Genomic DNA, 13,697 nt, shown 5'->3' on the forward strand with positions numbered 1-13,697 from the left:
TCTCTTTAAGCCAATTGGGGTGGAAGCTTTTAGGATGTAGAATGGTCTTTCTGTCTGTTGGTTTCCTATATATAGAGGTATGTAAAGACCCTTGTTCATCTTTAAAGATAGTAAGGTCCAAAAAGTGAATAGAGTCTTTACTATATTCCAGGGACAACTTAATGTTATGGTTAATGCTGTTCAGAAATGAATGGAATTCTTTTAACTCTGTTTCTGACCCAGACCAAAGTAAGCAAACATCGTCAATATAGCGGCCCCACCACACAATATACTTATACAGAAACACATTCTTTTCACAATTTAAAACAATGTCTTCTTCCCATTTGCCCAAGTAAAGACCTGCATATGAAGGGCTATAGCACACCCCCATGGCACACCCTTTTATCTGTTTAAAAATCTTGTCCTGGAAAATAAAGATGTTATTAGTCAATGTACATTCTGTCAATGAAAGCAGAAAGTCAATAGGTGGCATCTCCGGTGCTGGTCGTAGACTCAAGAAATGTGAGAGTGCTTCAAGCCCCTGTTGGTGTTCAATGTTGGTATACAATGCTTCCACATCCATTGTGACAAGAAAAGTTTCAGTGCCTACATTTTGCAGTTCTTTGATCTTGTTTAAAACATCAGATGTATCCTGAACATATGCAGGGAGGGAAGGTAAAAAAGGTTTAATGAAAAAGTCAATGTACTTAGATACTGATTCAGTGAGGCTTTCATTTCCTGAGATGACTGGTTCAAAGCAGCATATTGAACCAATGGGCAGAAAGTAGATTTAGGCTTAAACTGCCATCTACTGGAAAAAGAGTCTGTCTGACCTGTGTCTGTGAAGCTCGCAGAAGTGGTGGCATTCTGCTTGTACCATGTCTTAAGGTGTAGATTCCTGTAGAATCGGAAGAGGTAGATCTTTGTATCAAACAACTTAGCAGTTTTTTTTATATTTGGAAACGAGCAGAAGGTTCAACAGATTCAAGGGCATCGGACTGGGGGGAAAAGTGGGAAGTACTAGGGCCCCAATGGAGGAGAGGGCCCTTGAAAAGTGGAATAAGGGGGGGCACAACATTTTCACCAGACATTAGTATTAACTCAGGTACTGTAATCCACACATAAAAAATCCAAATAAGTCCATAAGTAGAGTCATGTGTAATGAAGTGGAATGACACAGGGAAAAAGTATTGAACACACTAAGAAAAAGCACTAAAGCAAGGAAAGGGAAGGAACAAGCTGGAATCTGTAAGTAGTTAGAGAGGAATTATCCCTTCTATCTGTGCAAATTAATATAAGCTTGGTTAGTAGCCTACATATAGATGGGCTATAAAAAAGTTTTTCATTACCAAGGTGTCACACAAGAAACACTTCATGATGGGTAAAAGCAAAAAGCTCTCCCAAGACCTTTGCAACCTTATGGTGCTGATCCACTAGCACTACACTACATGTTGTCGTGTCGCATTTCACTCTATTCCCATGGGTGACGTCAAGTGACTTTAACGCGCCCGCAAAGCATTCCGGGAAGGCAGCGCTGCATTTGAAAAAATTACGCTCGTCAAAAAGCTGGCCGATGCCCATCTTTATGCAAATTAATCCGTTGAATGCCACGTGACTATCCAATGAAAGCACGAGGTTCTAGGTCCTTTGTTCTACCACAATGGTGCCTGTGAAACTTCGGTTTCGCTTACAAGACAAATTAATGTTTTAACGATCTCTTCCACGACCACCTAGTAGTCCATAAAACAAACAAAACTAGGATTTGGATGAATATTGACTGTTGGTGTTTCTGATGAGGATTTGAGATTGCATTGAGTAGTTTAAATAAAAAAAGATTTCAAAATGGCTTACATAGTTTGTATAGGCTATTAATGTGTTGAATACTGTTAAGTACATGCCTAAAATGATGGTCCATTTGTGGAAAAACACTTAAGGTACGTTAAAACGAACTGAATATGAGCTGCTAACTGACATTTTAAATGACTGAACAAGGGGAGGCAGCGCGACCCGATGCGCATGTCATGTCGTGCTAGTGGATCAGTACCGCTATTGTTGCAAAACATGGAAGGAACAACACTGCATTATCAACTGACCATGCACAGGATCTCCTCGCAAGATTTCTGACCAGGGAGTCAGAAGGATAGTCAAAAGAGTAGTCCAAGAGCCAAGGACCACTCGGAGAAATCTCCAGAAAGACTTAAATTCAATTAAATCCAATTAAACAGTTCTGGAAGTAACTAAAGATCAGGATTCACAAGAGGGACCCCTGAAATCTGTTTAGAACAATGGGCCAAAATCACAGCTGATACTGTGACTAATAAGTTTTGTCATACAAGAATTGTCTTGAAGCTGTCATTACAAACAAAGGCTTTTCCACAAAGTAGCCTATTGTTGTCCGCCTGCACGATTCATAAGGTAACCACAAATTGTTGTGCTGCTGGTGCAATGTCTTTCTCCAAGAAAGCCAAGTCAGGTTACCAAAAACAAAGGCCACAACAGGAAAAAGAGAGAGATCAAAATGAGGGAAAACATATGCTAATAAACTTCTTTCCAAAGAAAGGTCAGCACAAACGTCAAAACACGAAATCCCATGGTATTAAACTGTTTGAATATCTCTGCAATCATTAGTGCTAAAACAAACTGAGGCAACCCATTGAAATGGTAGCCTATCTCTTGATCCACCCCATCCCCAGCATGATGTCCCGCTCCCGCCCGCTAAAGCCCGCATGCAGGAGGGATAGCCTATTCAGTTTTTCTTTCTGTCTCACGAAAGGAGCACAAACACCTGAGAAAGACTCCAGATGTCAGTTTCTTGGTTCTGAATGTAGGCTAACAACTGAAGGCCTAGTCTGGTGCCCTCTTCCTCTGTCATGCTTTCGATTTTTGAGTTTTGACAATGAGCAGCAGGAACAAATTGAACCCACGTAAACGGCAATATAGACTATAGGCCTGCTATCCATCAGTTATGCTTAAACCCCGTTTTTAATGCTGCCTAACAGAACATCCAGCTGAACTATAGTTATGAACAGTACTTTAATCATTTCCATATTTAATTTTACGCACATATTTAATTTGCGGGAGTGCAGTGAATCATCGGTTTGTCCCGCACCCGCGAACGCACCTCTCTCATCTAAGCCTGTTTGAGTTGTGATTCACTCGGATCTTTCACCTGTATCTTTAAATTAACCCATGAGTCGCGAGTCTCTAGTGTCATTAACTCGGATCAGTTGAGTCCTACTACAAAACCTCCTAGCCCTAGCCATCGTAGCTGCCAAAAATGTAACAATTTCGTAGGCAACCACAACTCCACAAATCAACTGAAGCGACTGAGTGAGCAGGCAGTCCGAGATAACTGGTTAACTTCCCGCAGAGCCGGAAACATTGCAGACTCACAGACCATGGGACTTAGATTGGAGCGGCTGAGTAGCAATCCGGGTTAGTCGGATCAGCCGGCCGGTTAGGCTACGTTGAGTACGAGTCAGTCGAATCAGCCGGCTACGTTGTCATGAGTGGATCTGCGAGAGCGAGTAGCTCCTCCTCGAGGTGAAAAGCAATTCCACAACAAAAGCCATTTCTTTCACTTCTGAAATAACATTCAATGTTCTGCATGTAGCCTAGACATACTTAGATTTGGTGTATAGATGTAGCATATTAAAATGCAATTAGGTCGTGCAGACAGTCCGAACTGCACGCTCATGGAGCTGCTTGAGTATCTACCCGGGTCAGTTGAATCAGCCTGGCAGGCCGGTTACGTTGTTATGAGTGCGAGTCAGCCGAATCAGCCGGCTACGTTGTCATGAGTGGATCTTTAGAGCAGTGAGTAACTCCTCGTCAAGGTGAAAAACAAATCCACAACAAAAGCCATGCTTTAACTTCTGAAAAAAACATATGTTCTGCACGCATAGCCTACTTAGGTCGCAAAGACAGTCCGAAACATTGCAAGCTCTGTATGGAGTTGCTTGAGTAGGCTAGCCTACCTGAGTCAGTCGGATCAGCGGGGCGGGCCGGTTACGTTATGTTGAAATAACATATGTTCTGCACGCATAGCCTACTTTAAAATGCAATTAGGTTGCAAAGACAGTCCGAAACATGTGAAGGTATATTGGGTGCAAAAGTGGCGAGCACATTTAACTGCAGATTTTGCATGTGCACACTAAAGTCGTAAATGTGTAACAGTAAAGTTGAAGTTGTACATATTTTTTTATATCTTGTTAACACAAAATAGGGGCTACGGGTTCACAAATCCTTTTTACAGGTACACAAATCCTATCCTGTGAGTCACAACTTTCAAGAGTCACGCACTCGACACTTTTGCTCCAATCGTTGCAGCGCAGTAGGTGCGAAACACATTTGCACATCCGTGTTTCATAATCTGAGAACATACACAACATTCGTGCATTTGTAAACCCAAATGTGAACTAATGCATCCGAAGTTGTGCATCTGTGAAATAATTTCTCATTAATAAAATTCTACAGATCGCTTTGATTTTCTTGCACGACTACAAGTCAATTGATACAAGTGCTCGAATCTGCTTCTACGAGTGACGAGTGACTTTTGCTCCTAGCTAGGTGATATAATAGGTGCAAAAAGATTTGTATGTGTGCACGTCGAGCAATCGATCGAGAAAACAAGGCGGCCGGATCTGGATCCTGGATCACGCTCAGACTACCATTGCCTGCTCATAAAGTAAGTAACCTCAGCATGTTTCCTTATCAATGAAGGACACACGATTTATAGTTTTTCTTTGCACAAAGAGAGGAAAAAAATGTTGCGGTGTGCGGTGTTAAGTTCTACGACCTTATTATTCATAATGTCTGCACAGCAAACAATTGCTAACTTGCCTTGCACTATCCAATAGTCTTCGTGCAAGATACAAGTCAGCTGTTCGAAAATTGCAGAACGATTGTGTCAGATTGTGTGTCCTAACGATTTTGGACGGGCAGTGTTATATTTCTGTACTTCTAAACTAGTTATTTATCTAGCGATAGCTAGCTTGATCTGGCACTGGAGGATTTAGCAAGCAGGTAAACTAAGCTAAACATAGCTGTCATGATAATGTAAACCAACAAACAAGATAACTTTCTTCATATTATTATCATGTTACTTACCTTATAAGCAGGCAATGGTAGTCTGAGCGCGATCCAGATCCGGCCGCCTTGTTTTCTCGATCGATTCGCTCGACGTGCACACATACAAATCGTTTTGCTCCTATTATATCACCTAGCCAGGAGCAAAAGTATCGTCACTCGTAGAAGCAGATTCGAGCACTTGTATCAATTGACTTGTAGTCGTGCAAGAAAATCAAAGCGATCTGTAGAATTTTATTAATGAGAAATTATTTCACAGATGCACAACTTCGGATGCATTAGTTCACATTTGGGTTTACAAATGCACGAATGTTGTGCATGTTCTCAGATTATGAAACACGGATGTGCAAATGTGTTTCGCACCTACTGCGCTGCAAGGATTGGAGCAAAAGTGTCGAGTGCGTGACTCTTGAAAGTTGTGACTCACAGGATAGGATTTGTGTACCTGTAAAAAGGATTTGTGTACCTGTAAAAAGGATTTGTGAACCCGTAGCCCCTATTTTGTGTTAACAAGATATAAAAAAATATGTACAACTTCAACTTTACTGTTACACATTTACGACTTTAGTGTGCACATGCAAAATCTGCAGTTAAATGTGCTCGCCACTTTTGCACCCAATATACCTTCATAGAAACATTGCAAGCTCTGTATGGAGTTGCTTGAGTAGGCTAGCCTACCTGAGTCAGTCGGATCAGCGGGGCGGGCCGGTTACGTTACGTTGTTATGAGTGCGAGTCAGCCGAATCAGCCGGCTACATTGTCATGAGTGGATCTTTAGGGGAGCGAGTAGGCTAACTCTGTCAAGGTGAAAAGCAAATCCACAACAAAAGCCATGTGCTTTCACTTCTGAAATAACATATGTTCTGCACGCATAGCCTACTTTAAAATGCAATTAGGTCGCGAAGACAGTCCGAAACATTGCAAGCTCTGTATGGAGTTGCTTGAGTAGGCTAGCCTACCTGAGTCAGTCGGATCAGCGGGGCGGGCCGGTTACGTTACGTTGTTATGAGTGCGAGTCAGCCGAATCAGCCGGCTACGTTGTCATGAGTGGATCTTTAGAGGAGCGAGTAGCCTAATTTCTACTCGTGTCAAGGTGATAATAATAATAGGCCTAATGAGAATAATAGTAGTAGTAGTAATAATAATAATAACAATAATAATAATTTATTCACTGCAGGGCATTTCTACGTTCCTGTTTCTATGTCTACATTGAAAGTCAATTGCTTAGGCTAGGTTAAGACAATAAATAAACAGTCTGGCTCAAACTGCTTTCTTTCCCGTGAGTGGGTGGAGGTTTTGATGCTATTATATTAGGCTATTTTATATTATATTATATTATATTATATTATATTATATTATATTATATTATATTAGACTACCTAACAGTATAGCTATGATTAATAATAATATTAGTTGCCTAGTATTAGCAGCCTATAATACTTATTAGAATAGATTCCTAGTAGCCTACTATTAGTATATAGTAGTGGTAATAAACATTGTGTAGCAGAGTAGCATTAGACCTAGGCAAACTTTTCTATTGTTAACAAAACAACAACAAATAATTAATTATTATAATATAGGCTACCCTCTCTGTCAATAAGATCAACGTTTCTGAACATGAGCACCAAAAAGATGAACAATGTGTGGATGCACTTTGACCAGAAGAGCAAAACTCTAAAGGCTAAATGCAAGTACTGCAAAAACCTGGTTTCAAATCATGGAGGATCCACATCCAACATGAGAAGGCACTTAACGAAATGAAGCACCCCACTGCACTGCTTGAACGTAGGACTGAATTTCTTTGCGATTTAGCAATACTGACTCAAGTGACTCAAGTGACTCATTCAACCCGGATCAGTTTAGTGAGTGACTCAGAATAACCCGGATCCTTAAAAGGAATCGAGTTTGACAGGCCTACTCTCATCCCATCCGCTCCCGCAAAGAGCTTTCAAAAGTTGTCCCGCGCCGCACTCTTTTGCGTCGGGACCCGCGGGTCTAGCGTGGGAGTGCAGACCTCTACTTCTAGTAACACTGGATTGGGTATGTGTGCTTGCCTCCATACTAGAAGTTGATAAAGTGCCATTGAGCAGCATCACTTATTGGTGGTAGAGCCGATCCTCGACATCTAGAAAACAGAGTTGCTCTGGCTAGAGTTCTCAACAGGTCGGGTCGGCCCGACAAACCCGACGGGACCCGCAGGTTCGGGTCGAAAATATAAGCAAATGATTTAAGTCGGGTCGGACCTCGGGCTTAATCTTTTCTGCTTAGTGAAAAACATTTTTTTTTATTAATCATCGCAGCTATTTACCGTAAAGAAAGTCTGCTGCTGCGTGCAACATGCATCATGGAGAGGGGCAGGGACAGACCTGCCGCTGCGTGCACGCCTTTAGCCTGGAGAAGAAGATGGAGTTGGTGAAAAGTAGGCTAAACTTGCCGCAGGTGAATTCACCGTTGCTACTACAGGAGTGAGAAAATCAGAGGTCTGGAAGGTGTTTGGAGTGGTGCTGGATTCTGATGGAAATTCTACAAGTTATGTGCAATGCTCAGGTGTTGATGAAATATGTGACCCTGCAAGGCGAAACCAGTCGCTTTGGTAAAATTGACAAAAATTAAGTTATCATATAGTTAAGTTATCAGTTCTCATATGAACGACCATAAACTAAGCTTTCCAACGATATGTATATCGAGGGTATTGCAAAAAGTATCGCTAAAATAATTGCATCCAAAGTTGGCATGGTACTTCCGTCACGATATGCCAGAAGAGGAGAAAATCACCGTTTTAAAGGAACCATATGTAAGAAATGTATTTCAATTAATCATAAAATGGCCCTGATATGTCACTAGACATTAAGAAATCATGTTAATTTCAAATACTTATATCACTGACAACAGTAGTCCGGCCAGAATATTGTCATTTAAAAAGTGAAGTTGCAGCCCACAACTGATGTTGATGTTGTGTTTTGTCATGTCATGTTGTCTTTTGGCCTGATGCGCCACCCTCCACCTATTTACTAATCACAAAGTCAGTAGTGTTTCGGCATCCGGGTTGGCAACCTCGAGTCTGGGGGGAGGGGGAGGGGATACACCTCTCTACAGTAATTTGAAAGTGATTGCAGTACCAGTTTTGGCCACAATCTTACATATGGTTTTTTTAAGTAAATTGTCACGCTAATGTGTTAAATCTTCACCTAAATAAAGTCAGGGTTTAACAGTGAAAACGTAGCCTATGTTTTACGTCGGGCCGCGGACCGGGTTCGGGCAGATAATTCATGTTGATGTGTCACATCGGGTCCGGGCTTTAAAAGCCACGGGCCGGGTCGGGTCTTGTCACAATACCAAAATTATGACTTCGATACAATACCTGCCATAAATATTTTGATATTCGATACTGAAACGATATCAAAATCCTAAAATATCTGGAAAAGAAAAGACACATGCCTCCTCCAAGTGTATTGAGTCATTTGTGTTGAATTTGGTGCACTTTTGGTCAATTCTGGGTTTTAAACTTATAAACTTCCTACATAATTATTATTTTTGTAGCCAGTAAAATAATAGTTTGTGTGTGATTAAGTCCTTTATTGTTTGTTATAGCTCATTTATATTGTGTGGTGTTTTGGCAATAAATTACCTTTAAATAGCCAAAGTAGGCTAGATCAAGGTCAGTGTTTAAATTACTGCATGCAAATCACTTAATGCTATGCAGAAGAGCCTAATCTTTAGGCCATCTGATGTAGGCTACCCTAGGCCTTCCCGTGTTTATGAGATTTGTTTGACAGTTGCAAAGGAAAAAAAGTGATGATAGTCCTCTTTGCTCCCAGTGTAATTTAATAAGTATGTTGCAAGATCTGTGTGCATTCCTAGGTCTATTTCTTTGATAGTTAACATCATTTGCTACCACATAACAAATACCAACAATTCAAAAGTTTCTTACAAACTTTCCTGCATACTTCTTAAATGTGCTGCAGTCAGATGGGTGTCCTAAAGACATAACTAGATCTTGAGCATCTATTACCAGTGTTGAATGAGCAGTTTTTGCAGTGATCACTACGACATTCCACATAGACAGCACTTGAGTGAGGATAGACTTATTTCCACTTCACAAATAACCATCACTATCTGCAATAGCTACAGTACAGGGACATTAATCATTTCATAGCTGAGGATTTGTCCTAGGTCCACTTCCCTTTCAGCATCATATGCAGTAATGATGCACTGGAGAATGTTTCCTTTTGTTGCACTATAAAGGATATCTTGTCTAAATTGTTTTGCAAATAATGCAATCTCCATAGCACTCTTCAGCACTCCTCAAACATGCACACTCTTTCATTGTTCTGCATGGCTGGAATTTGAATGATAGGAAAGAGCACCAGTGAGAAGTTTTAACTAGGCTAAGGATATCTTGTCTAAATTGTTTTGGTGTTTTCAGCTAAAACAGCTATTCCCCAACTCCTCAACTTCACTGACCCCAACTAGATCGGCACGTAACTTGGGTGTTGTAATGGATGACCTAATTAACTTCTCTGAGCATGTAGCTTCTATTGCAAAATCATGTCAGTTTATGCTTTACAACATTAGTAAGATCAGACCTTATCTGACACAAGACTCCAGACAACTTCTTGTTTAAACCATGGTCCAGTTCTTGAATTGGATCTATCTATCTATCTGTCATCTCCAAGCTGGACTATTGTAATTCACTATTAGTTGGCTTACCCGCTTGTGTAATAAGATCATTACAGCTGATTCAGAATGTTGGAGTACGCCTGGGGCCTCATGTACAAAGCTTGCGTACGCACAAAAATGCTGTGTACGCCACTTCTCACGCTCACGTCCGGATGTACGAAGACTGACTTGAACGTGAAAATGTGCGGTCCTCCAAACTTCATGTCTGGCGTACGCTCATTTCCAATGTGTATCGTCAGTTGGCGACACTTAGAGGCAATGCAGCGCAACAACATTAGGTGATCGCAAGTCTAGGCCTTTATTTGCACAGTAGGCATATATTGTGAAACGTGGTTTATTAAAAATTATAACTCTTCGAAAGTAGGCCTATACTGTATGTTTCTATATGGACATGCAACATGGGCAAATTCTACTAAGTTATGCAACAACCTATGTATAATGACAACTGTAGACTTATCAGAGGATAAGAATTAAAAGGGAATGTGAAACCTATAGCCTACACAGCGCCGATATTTGGTTACACGATTGTTGATGACTGGCTTAACATTTCAGATTTTGAAGAGCTTTCCACAAAACCTGTGATAAATGGGGTCGGCTTCACACATTTGCCCATGCCTTAACATTTGCTGAGTGTTTTCCCTTCATATCTCCGATAGTTTTCATTTTAAAAGATATACATATGAGACAGGATCATGCATGTGAATAGATAGGCTGACTAATAAGCGCGAATATAAGCTATTTCCCTTTGTGTGATTGACTGCATGGCTACTTTGACTTTCCTCTAGCATTCATATTATTGTCACACTTGTGTGGAAATATAGGGATATGATCCAGAAATCGTAATGTTGTGGCGAGGTGGTCTGGATCAACTTAGTTTATTCCATTCGGGTGCACGATGTGTGGTACTTGGACACGATTGATATAGCCTAATGATTTTTTAATAAATGCAGTTATGTTGTAATGGTCCAAATGCATTCAAACCCAATAATGCGAACCCTGTCACCTACTTGCAGACCAATAATTCTGCCACGGTCTCCTACTACTGTTTTTTGTTATTAATTACAGACAGTGTTGGGCAAGTTACTTCAAAAGTGTAATGCATTATTTATTACTTGTTACTGTCATCTCAAAGTAATTTGTTACATTACAATATTTCTGTCTTTGAATTGTAAGGCATTACACTACGTTTACATTACCTTTACCAAAATAACAGGAAATATGGATTTGGTGTTCTCAATAGATCTTCATGTGTTCAATGCAGCTCATTACACGGCATAATGACTGAGCTAGCCTTAAGGCTAACAAAAGAACAATATAATGGTTGCAGTTATGGCTCATGGGACAATGTAGGCCCCAAAGACCAAAGGTCACTCACAACTTAATATAGTCAAATATAGCCATAGTGAAATTGTATGTTGACTTTAATGGTTCTTATCATTGCTGGTTGCCTTTCCTTCCACTTACAGTGGTGTAGACTTAATGCAAATAGTTTGAGAATAATGGCTATGATCTTTGTCTGTAAAAGCAACATTTTAGTTATTCTCACTGCTTGAATGAGAAGTATAGCCTAACCATGTTAGATCTGTTGCATGAATGGCAGAGACAACTCAAATTCCCTTTCTACAGTCATCTAAACAAGGCAATTAAATTCCAGGACCAGCATAGATGACTTTTTTAATTCTTGGATAATCTTCTCTGGTGCCAATTGAGCATTTCTCAATTTTGGATGAAAAAGCAAAGAAACTTCAGTTACTGAGAATTGTACCGAGTAAAACATTACTGAAATTGTATTGGTAATGCCTTACATTACTGCATTACAGCAAAAAGCAATGCATTACTGTAATTATATTACTTTTTTAATGAATTACTCACAACACTGATTACAGATGATAAAGACCTAAGATTGTTGCCATTTCGTCAGATAAGCACTTCTACCTCACATTCGCTAGAAATAAACTTTTTTTATTAATTTTATGATTTCAATGATTAAACTTTGGAACAGGTTTGAGTATGAATGGATCCACAAATGAGTTTTCATTGTGATAAATATTGCAGGATTGGCCATTTTGTCTTCGCGGAGGTCTGCGCTCTCGAATGTCCTTCTAGTTAGCATATTAAAATGAGTGTGATTGAGGGAGGAGAGAGGGTGGAGTGTAATGCTCGTGCATGTGAGAATTTAATTTCAAAGAAAAGCTGCGTGGAATGCTGCGTATGCACATTTTCATACATCAGGATTTTTTTGTGCTTAAGCTACTTTTCAGGTTTGCACTGCAATGTTTTAGTATGAATTCCACGCAAGTCTTTGTACATGAGGCCCCTGGTCTTCAATCAGCCAAAGAGGACACATGTAACTCCTCTCCTAGTTACTCTCCATTGGCTCCCTTAAGTAGCCAGAATGAAATTTAAATCTCTCACTTTGTTCCTATAGGACACTGACTGGATCTGCTCCTAGTTATTTTAATTCAATAATCAAGGCATACATCCCCAACCGCCCACTGCAGTCTTCTGATTAGCGTCTGTTATGTCGACCAGTCATAAACACTAGGGGCCCTATCATGACATTCAAAAGTGCATCGTCACTCGTCAAAAGTCTATTCAAATTTACTCTGTCTATTCAAATTAATCACTGAACAAAAATGCTGATGTGGTACATGAAAATTTAGCTAAAAACGTGGAGAATGCAATGCAATCAAGCATTTTGGATGATATATTGGCACAAGCTGGCAGCAGAACAATTTCAGCGCGGTATTGCGAATAAATTATTACTTAGTATTGAGCATAATAATAAAAGTCCCACAACTCTAGCCATCATAGTGCGAGAAATTCCCACACATTTTACAGCGCTGTCTGATGTTAATCTAATAATGGAGCACCCTGAATGTGGAACTATTGACTGAATGGACCAACTCTGACTTCAGTTGTACCCCATGCAGACCCAGACAGCAAAATATATTTGGGCCAGATTTGGTCCAGATCTTCATTAGCATTTGGCACAGATCCACTAAACGGACCTGCCACAGGGTCATTTCTTCCAACGGGCCAATACCGGAACAGGTTGGAATTACGGATCAGAGACAGATCTGGGCCAGAACTGGCCCAGTACAGTTATTATTGCATTAATTATTAGAAATAAAGTCGTAATTTTGAGATTTAAAGTTGTAATTACGACTTTAAATCTCATAATTATGACTATAAATCTCATAAGTACGATAATATGTGGGATAATCTCATAATCTGATAATTATGTGGGATAATTATGGGAAATAATAAAAAAAAAGTGGGATTTGGCAGGTGGGGGAACCCTAAAATCCAGTGTCATGCAACGGGGAAAAAGGACTCACTGCTGGAACATATTGAGTATTGTGGTATAGCAACACTTTTTGGACAAGAATTGCTAGCTTCTTTGTCACCTCTGTAAGGCAAAAATTAACTCACCATTTATTTTAACAATATAATTGTGCTATATCGTTGGTATGAAAGAATTTATTATTTTATTTATCTGAGGTGGCAGAATTGCGTTCCTGCCTGTTCCCCCCCACTTTAACCCCTGCACACACACACACACACACACAAAACAAATACTCACTCAGGTTTAGAGTGTACTGCGGGTCCACTGCTGAATTCCAGAGGATTATGCATGGACACATCACTCTTCATGGACACACAGCTGGGCACTGGAGATGGGGATCTGTTTGTCTGTGATCTGGTAAAAGGAAAGACGGACACAGGCTTTTTACAAAAAAAAGACTGAATATAAACTTCATTTTAGCGTCAAAGCAGGGTTCCCACAGAAAGAAAAAGAGAGAGAAAGCAGAAACACGCACATATAATTCAATTATTACAAACAACTATTATATTATAAACAATTTGTTTGATTTTGCATTCATTTTACTAATGAAATATAAAACAAAACGGCCCTGAGTTTGGCAGTGATATTGTAGAGCATGCCC

General features: G+C 40.0%; 1 protein-coding gene across 4 annotated transcripts in view; it reads right to left on the reverse strand.

The window, feature by feature from the left end:
- LOC143123306 (uncharacterized) overlaps positions 1–13,697 on the reverse strand; it is an 88,609-nt gene that overhangs the window by 41,658 nt on the left and 33,254 nt on the right. For all 4 annotated transcript variants that reach the window (XM_076284636.1, XM_076284618.1, XM_076284610.1 and 1 more), the window contains one exon: positions 13,334–13,450. In XM_076284636.1, coding sequence (XP_076140751.1) covers positions 13,334–13,450 — 117 coding nt within the window. The remainder of the gene's footprint in view (positions 1–13,333; positions 13,451–13,697) is intronic.

The sequence above is a fragment of the Alosa pseudoharengus genome, unplaced genomic scaffold, assembly GCF_046254945.1.
Source record: "Alosa pseudoharengus isolate Yale_2024_CS ecotype anadromous, Long Island Sound unplaced genomic scaffold, YU_APseudo_1.1 YU_APseudo_1.1_scf_1, whole genome shotgun sequence".
Classification (NCBI taxonomy): domain Eukaryota; kingdom Metazoa; phylum Chordata; class Actinopteri; order Clupeiformes; family Clupeidae; genus Alosa; species Alosa pseudoharengus.